Source organism: Podarcis filfolensis, assembly GCF_964270895.1.
Source record: "Podarcis filfolensis genome assembly, chromosome: 4".
Classification (NCBI taxonomy): domain Eukaryota; kingdom Metazoa; phylum Chordata; class Lepidosauria; order Squamata; family Lacertidae; genus Podarcis; species Podarcis filfolensis.
The window spans coordinates 49,571,079-49,578,925 of record NC_139607.1 but is presented as its reverse complement, the minus strand read 5'-3'; the positions used below and the strand labels follow the sequence as shown (position 1 = coordinate 49,578,925).

General features: G+C 41.7%; 1 protein-coding gene across 1 annotated transcript; it reads right to left on the bottom strand.

The window, feature by feature from the left end:
* Positions 1 to 281: 281 nt before the first annotated feature.
* Positions 282 to 4,273, bottom strand: LOC310761720 (trefoil factor 3-like). The gene is made up of 4 exons (XM_083611853.1): positions 4,111 to 4,273; positions 2,034 to 2,180; positions 922 to 1,004; positions 282 to 476 (listed from the first exon to the last, which is right to left on the bottom strand). Exons 1-3 carry the CDS (start codon positions 4,193 to 4,195, stop codon positions 964 to 966), a joined length of 273 nt encoding a protein of 90 aa, XP_083467979.1. The 5' UTR covers positions 4,196 to 4,273; the 3' UTR covers positions 282 to 476; positions 922 to 963.
* Positions 4,274 to 7,847: the final 3,574 nt, after the last annotated feature.

The window sequence follows — 7,847 nt, the reverse complement described above, 5'->3', positions numbered from 1 at the left end:
AAAGGGAGGGGAGGAGAAATTAAGGAGTGGGGGAAGCTGACTGCAAGCAGTCAATTTAGACCGCAGGCAAGAGCAATCTGTACAACCCATGATAGCCTACTGGGGCAGGAGGAAGAAAGGAGGAGAGGGAAAGAGGAGGGAGAGTCACAGAAGGATGAAATGAGGATGCACCACTCAGTCCTTATAAGTCTGTTAAAAAGCCATGAGTGTCCCTTTCCCTCCGCCCCCTCACACACCACACCAACTGCTAGTGGGCATAGATTGGAGAAACAACCATAATATTTCTGTATGCTCCTTTTATTATTATTTTAGGGTGCAGTAGAGTGTTGAAAAACATGCATCACTGGCAGCAGAATTCCGTTTCATCCACAGGAGAGCACATGCAGATACATGTAGTTTCACTTTATTTTTCTTCCAGAAGATCATCAGAGCAGAAAGGCAGATTTGTGGCTTATTTTTATTTTAAGAGATGCATTCTGAAAACAAAATAGGATTTTTAAAAAACGATATTATCTGGGCTAAGTGGGAAATATGTACACGATAGGGCTGCCATTTGGAAATCAATTTGTTTCATTATTTGGCAGTTTCAACAGACCACTCCTAAACATGTTTACCTGATCCCATTAAGCCCCATCGTGGGTCAGAGGCCCACATGAAATAACTACTTCTGAAGGCAGGAAGGGAAGTTTTTAATGCTTGATGTTTTATTCTGTTCTAATATTCTGTTGGGAGCCGCCCAGAGTGGCCGGGGAAACCCAGCCAGTTGGACAGGGCATTTATTATTATTATTATTATTATTATTATTATTATTATTATTATTTAAAAACAGAAAATCAGCTTTTAACAAAAGTGCTCCGGCTGTTCCAGAAATCCTTCTATGAGCCCATGGGATGGATAACTAAACTAGTCCACTGCTTGTACCTCAGAGATCATGGAAGTTGCTGCGCAGCTGAGATCTGTGAGCTACTGGCTCACGTCAGGTTTCGGGCCTGAATGGATGAGTCCTGCGAGTGAAAAGAAGTGACCTAATGTAACACATGAACCATCTTGGAAAAGCACGAGGCCTTGCTGTCTGATCTCGCTTCATCCTGTAGGCACACATGGAAGGGCTTGCTGGTCACTCTGTATCATTTTTAGAGCGTCGCCTTCTTTTTGTATTTTCTTTTGTATTATTTTGGCTTAAATGTATTCTACTGAAGTAGTAGCTGCCATGGGCAGCAAAAAAAGTAAAAAGTAAAAAAGAGAGGAGTACCATCACAAAAAAGCCATTGCTAATAAGTCACTGGAACTATGATGAAAAGTAAGACTCTAATAAAGTAGAGAGGGAGATGTATGTAGAGGGCTTTGCCTCATCCTCAACTGTATTTGCAATGCACATATGCATTCCTGAACTTTAGAAATATCTCAAGACGGGACATACCCTTCAACACGTCCCAGAGGAAAACCAGGATGTACATCTTTTGAGGCTGTGCTCCCATGCAAGTCACATGACCCATTGAAGAGCACGGCACCCCAAAGCACAGTCTTTTGGACCACAATTTTATGGGAGTCAGGTGACTCACACAAGAGCAGCCCCACCCAATGGGATATCCCTATTTAATTAGGACAGTTGGGGGGATTGACACAGAGTATGGTGTCCAATGTGGTGCCCTCAATATGTCCCAACTCCCAAAAGTCCCATTCAGCATGGCAAAATATCGGGGTTGTGGGAGTTGTAGTTCAACGATATCTAGAGGCTGCCACATTGACCATTGCTGCTGTACAAGTTTTTCTTCTGTTGAACTAATCTGTACATGGGATAAGAAATTGAAACTAGTGTAATTGGTGCCATTGAGAAACTTGAGCATGTAGATCTTGTATTGTTATTTTACTACCATTGCTGTTCTTGTTTGTATTATACTGTTGTATTAATGGGAGATTGTGTCTGGGGGAGGTGGTATTTGTTGCTTGTGTTGTTGTTGTTTTGCTATATATTTTTATGTCTATCAAAGCTGACTTGCCCTGGAAAGTAGTCTAAATAATTATATACATACCTGAATCACTTCCAGGAAAGAAGCACCAGATGACTCCAGGAATACTTGAATCAAAACAGCATCCTCTGCTGTGGCATGTCTGAGCACTGATGTATGGGTAGCCACAGTTCACTCTTGCTTTGGGCTGCACTGCACATTGTTGTGTGGCTGTTAGAGACAAAGTTCAGTTGAATCTGTCATATGGCACTTCCTTTATGAAGGGTAGGCCCATCATGCTGCAGCCTGATTTCAAAAATTCTGAATTCATTGATTTCCTCTGATTCTGATGTTGTCTCATAACAACGGATAATTACTCTCTAGAAACAGCCACCCATTGTGTCCTCAGGGAAAGGTTCTATGGCAGTGGTAGCCAATGTGGTGTCGCCCAGATATTATTGGATTGTAGCTCCCATAAACTCATCGCAGTGATGACTGAAGTTGTAGTCTAACCCCAGAAGAGCACCACATTGGCTACCCCTGTTTTATGGCATAATTTGTTTTGGATGTTTCTTTCTGCTTTCAGTTTGCCAGACACAATACTACGCTACACCAAGCACTGTTAATCAACACAGAGAATATATTTTTCTTGTATGACTTGATTCATGAACAAGCCTATTTCTTTCTAGATGAGGAAAACCCTTATAAAAACAAACACATCTCACCAGCACATCTCAGCCAACATCAGGCCAAAGGAAAAGAGTAAATCCCATTACAGTTAACAGATCAGTGGAAGAGGTGTGTGTGTGTGTGTGTGTGTGTGTGTGTGTGTGTGTGTGTGTGTGTCAGTAATGAATGTGAGCAACAGCCAAGGCAGCTACTCTGTACATGCTTTCTCTTCTTGACCAAATCTGATCTTGACCAAATTCCCTATTGCAGCAAGCCTATAAATTCCAGTAATCCACTTTACACCACTAGGGATGGTTGATCTGCCAAGTTCAGTTCCTTTCAGTTTTTCACTTTCCTAATCATAAAATTCAGTTCTCCATATTTCCGCATCAGTTTGCAATTTCTTTTTTGTATGTCCTCAACAGTATTTCAGTGTGAATTTCTCCTAATATACATGTTTGTATGTAATTTTTCCTAATATACACAATTTTGCAAAGCGGTTTCCTCTAATGTAAAGAACTTTCTCTTTTATTTTCACTAATATGTGCAATTATTTTTGCACACTTAATCCCACCATATATACATTTTTGCACACATTACTTGGTTGGAGAACTGCATTGCAGAATTCAGAAAATGATGGCTTTCGAAAGATGGCTCTTCGTAGCATTTTGAAAAGCTTGAATTATGCAGGTTTGCCTTTAAATGTGAACAGAACGAAATATCAACCCTATCCCAAAGCACAACCATTTCCACCACAGCTTCAGGCTTCCATGCATGCACCTTTGCTGAGAAAGTCCTCTGCATGTGCAAGCAGCTGCTGTATTTGCAATTCCTCTGTCTCATCTACTATCCTGGCCTTAGCCTCGGTTAGACATTCTAACTAGGCTATGTCCATAGCTTTGGACTGAAAGCAGCAGAGAGGGCTGAACTTTTCTTAATTGTCCCCTCTCTGCTAAACAGCTACTCAGTACTATTCAAGGGTCTCTGTCCCAGGTGAGCATGTGCAAAATACCAGAAGGGGCCATACAATAGCCAACTGCATCCCCAGACACATAGGGATGGGGAATATGCATTGGGTGACCCTCAACTGACTGTGGCTCCCTGCCAGATGTCCCCTGCATATTTGAACCTAAGAAGAGCCCTGTTGGATCACACCAAGGTTCCATCAAGTCCAGCATCCCATTTTCCACAGCAGGCAACCAGATGCTTAAGGGAAGCCCACAAGCAAGACATAGGAGCCACAGCGCTCTCCAGCTTGTGTTCTCCAGCAACTGGTGTCCTGAGCCATAGAGCCTCTGAGCCTAGAGGCTTTGGAGTCTTGTGCCTTCAAATAGACTTGTGTCTTCTTTTCACAGCAGACATTGGCGTGACACTAGTGGTACCCACGGCAAGAAGGCCACTGGCATAAAGTGTGAAGTGGGTAGCTCTTATTTAATGTTTCAAGGAGCTGGTTTAATATTCCCCAAGAAAAAAATGAAACAGTTCCACTCACGTCTTTGGAGAGTAAATCCATTAGTCAGGCTGCTGAGTCCTAGAATCAGGACAATAGCGAATAACAAGAAGCTCTTGTGCACCATGGCAGCTCACCGTCCTCTGTCCTGAACCTTCAGGTCTCCTCCAGAAAACAAACAACAATGTTAAGGTCTAGGCAAAAGATTTGCAGAAAACAATTTTTATAGCGGCCAGTTTGCTCAACATTTTCAGATAATTTTTATCTTGGGAGGTAAATGGCTTTGTCATCATGACTCCACCTGTGTTTTGATTTTGATTAAAGATTTGTATATATGTTCCAGATACATTATCAAGCGGCAGAAATGATGATTCGATCGGTGAACTTAGTGGGAGGGATCTGTGGCAAAGATCGGCCTCAGATTCTTTCCTCATGAATCACCCCCAGCCACCCTTAAATCGATCCACATCTTGTTAGTGCAGCACTTCAGGCAACTACGGTACCCATCACTTGTCTCGGAAAGAAAAAGGATGTGCCAAATTGTGTCAGTTCACAGATGCATGTGAACGTGCAATAGTCTGTTGAGGACTCTATGCATTTGGAAAAATGTTGAGTTTTGGGGAAAGTTCTGTCTTATACAGGCGTCTGGAAAAAGATTCAGAAGAAGACAGAAGAAGATAAACCCACTTCCATCATTTGCATTTATATAAAAAGCAAATGTTGTTTCTAATTGAATACGTGCACTAGTGGACACAGAAGGATGATTTTATGGTTTACTTTGTTTGCCAGACGTATGGTAGCCCTAACTTTGTTACCGAAGTCAGCAAGAAGCAGCTGTTCCTAAGATTGCTCTCTGTTCCAGTACTGATGTAGGGCAAATGTATATTTTCACATAAACAATTTCCTGCTTGGTAAGAACCTATGTTATCTTAATTTGCCAATATTAGCTCCATTATTACAGTCTTAGCTGTTAGTCATGCCTATGTAAAAAAATAAAAATAAAATCTCTCTCTCTCTCTCTCTCTCTCTCTCTCTCTCTCTCTCTCTCTCTCTCTCTCATTTTTATAACTGTACATGAAAATAAAATTTGAAAGCTGAGTAATGCATTGACCAAAGGTGTAACTGATGGGGAAGGGTTACTGTGATTAATAGCACCAAAGTCACCCAGCACGGCACAAATGTGCTAATCAACTGATAAGTCTCCCCACAGATAAGCAAGATCAGTATTGCTTCATCTGTGATCCTCCCTAATTTGTGATTAAGTATTTGAAACTCTCCAACAATGTCAAAAGTAGAACTACCTGGTTTACCAATCCTGCCCTGAGAGCAGGTAAAATGGCTACTTACAACAATGACCAAAAAAGAGAAAATGTATCACCAAAAAGGGGACTAATGGTTCTATGCATAATGTTTGTAGGTGCCAATAGATATGTAAAGGTACACATTTATAAATAATCTCTGGAATTTAAACAGAAATACACTGCATCTCATTATAATATGGAAGACCACATGACCCGTAGGCCTGCTCAGTCTACAGTCCTGGTGATAACTATTGCTTGGCATCTTCAAGGCCCCTGCTTCTCTCCATTATTGTGCTTCTTCATCTTTAAATCGTACTTTGAAAAGGCCACTTCTTCAAATATAGGACTCTCCTCTCACAGCCCTTCAATTAGATGGCTGCCCATGGCAAGGAAGGACTTATGGTCATTCTAAGAAAATGGCTTTTGGAGTATGAAGCTTTCAATTTGCACATGCAGTAGAAAGAGAGAAAGCAAAAGTATACGGACATGCATTTCTGGTTTCGCTGCTTCTACTGTAAAACAAATATCAGTTTTCCATGAATTAGTTTAGGCAGTGCTTCTTTTCTAAAAAAAATGTTTAGGGGTACTTTCATCTTACTACCCATATTGAAATAATGCCCCTCAATGAGGCCAAACTTAGATTCACAAACTGTTTAGGGGTATGCGTACCCCTGCGTACCCCCCAGAAAAAAGCACTGAGTTTAGGTTTGTTATTGAAGGGGAAAGGTCAATGGTGTGATCACTTAAAGTGTATTTCTTCCCACTGGGGAATGCACACAGTGTATGCATGAGATATCCTTTATCAAACTCTGATAGCACACACAGGTGGACAGTACTAGCTAATACAGTGGTGGTGCCTCGGGTTACATATGCTTCAGGTTACAGACTCTGCTAAGCCAGAAATAGTACCTCGGGTTAAGAACTTTGCTTCAGGATGAGAACAGAAATCGTGCAGCAGCGGCGCGGCAGCAGCGGGAGGCCCCATTAGCTAAAGTGGTGCTTCAGGTTAAGAACAGTTTCAGGTTAAGAGCGGACCTCCGGAACGAATTAAGTACGTAACCAGAGGTACCACTGTAGTTGCCAAAACAAGGTCACTGGGAATAAGGACCGTGTTAGAGGTTTGTAGATTATTTTTTTAAAAGCTTCTTCGAATTATGCATAATGGTGGAAGAATGTACAAAATACAGTCAATACATGTACATTCCTGGTTGTAAGTAGGAAGGCACAAAGATAAAGGCTGGCTGGGGGCAGAATGGGATTGGTGTGGCAGTATCCTTTTCCCCCAGTGGACTAGCCTCCACAGCGCCCAGGATAGTGTTGTCCTGTGTAAATATTAGCAGCAGTATAGACTCCCACAAAAGAACCCAAAACTGAAATAACTGTGTATGTAAACACTTAGTGGTACACAAGACCCATAATTGGAATGCTGGGTGTCTTTTACTTTCCTTAAAAGCAGCCACGCAGACCCATGGACACCCCACGTGGTGCTGGGGAGAGCACTAGCTATCTCTTGGTGCTATTACATGCACTTAAATCACCCCCCCCAAGCTGCATTAACCACAGGGAGAGGCGAGCAGGTACCATACTGGATAAAGGACTGGATCTGCTGCTGATGCAATCCATTTCAAGCTCACACTGACACATCTTGAGAAAGGATGATGGAATTGTGTCCCATACGATTACCTCTTTGGATTTCACAGTGAATGGATTGGATGATGCTCTGAGTCTGAATGATTGTCATAACATGGAATGGACCAGATTTCCCATAGGTCCACCACAGCTCCCCCTGCCCCCTTTGCCTCTCCACATCATCGAGTGTGGCTCAACTGCTTTAAGTCACTTGAAACCATTTGTCCCACAGGCCCCTTTCTGCAGTGCACCTCTCCTTTGAGTTAAAGGTTGATGGATGGATGGGAGATATACCTAGAAGGAGTATAGGCCAGCTTGGCTGGATCTAGACACATCAAAAAACATTTCAGGAAAACACTTTGTAAATCTCACATTGGCGAAAGACAGAACTCTACATTGCCATCTGGTGTCACAGTGTTATAACACATTTAAAATGCCTTTTTCTTTACTAATGTAGCTGAATCCCTAGTTTATGATTCTGTGAGTGTGGCCAAAAATAATCTCAAGCGCTAGACTGTATTCTTGTTGTAAAATATGTTGCTAGATATCCAACGTACTTGGATAATAGACTTGTGTCACTTTGCACTGCTGTGACATAAGAGCTTAAAGGTGAAAAAATGTCAAGTACATCAAAAAGAGAAGCACATCATCGTTATTTTTTTGCAATGCTTTAATATGCAGAATGCGCAAGAAAGTTTCATAAAGATAAAGCAAATAGTGGGAAATAAAATGCATTTCTACATTCTCAAGAGTAATAGCCAAGGTTGGCAAAAAATACTATGGAACTGAGACTAATTAGCTACATTTATAGCAGACATAGGCAAACTCGGCCCTCCCGATGTTTTGGTC

Coding starts and splice junctions, on each gene's coding strand:
- LOC310761720 (XM_083611853.1), bottom strand. CDS start 4,195: ATGGTGCACAAGAGCTTCTTGTTATTCGCTATTGTCCTGATTCTAGGA. Junction 2,181..4,110: donor TGGATTTACTCTCCAAAGAC/GTGAGTGGAACT, acceptor TGTCTCTAACAG/CCACACAACAATGTGCAGTG. Junction 1,005..2,033: donor CTTTCCTGGAAGTGATTCAG/GTATGTATATAA, acceptor TTTCACTCGCAG/GACTCATCCATTCAGGCCCG.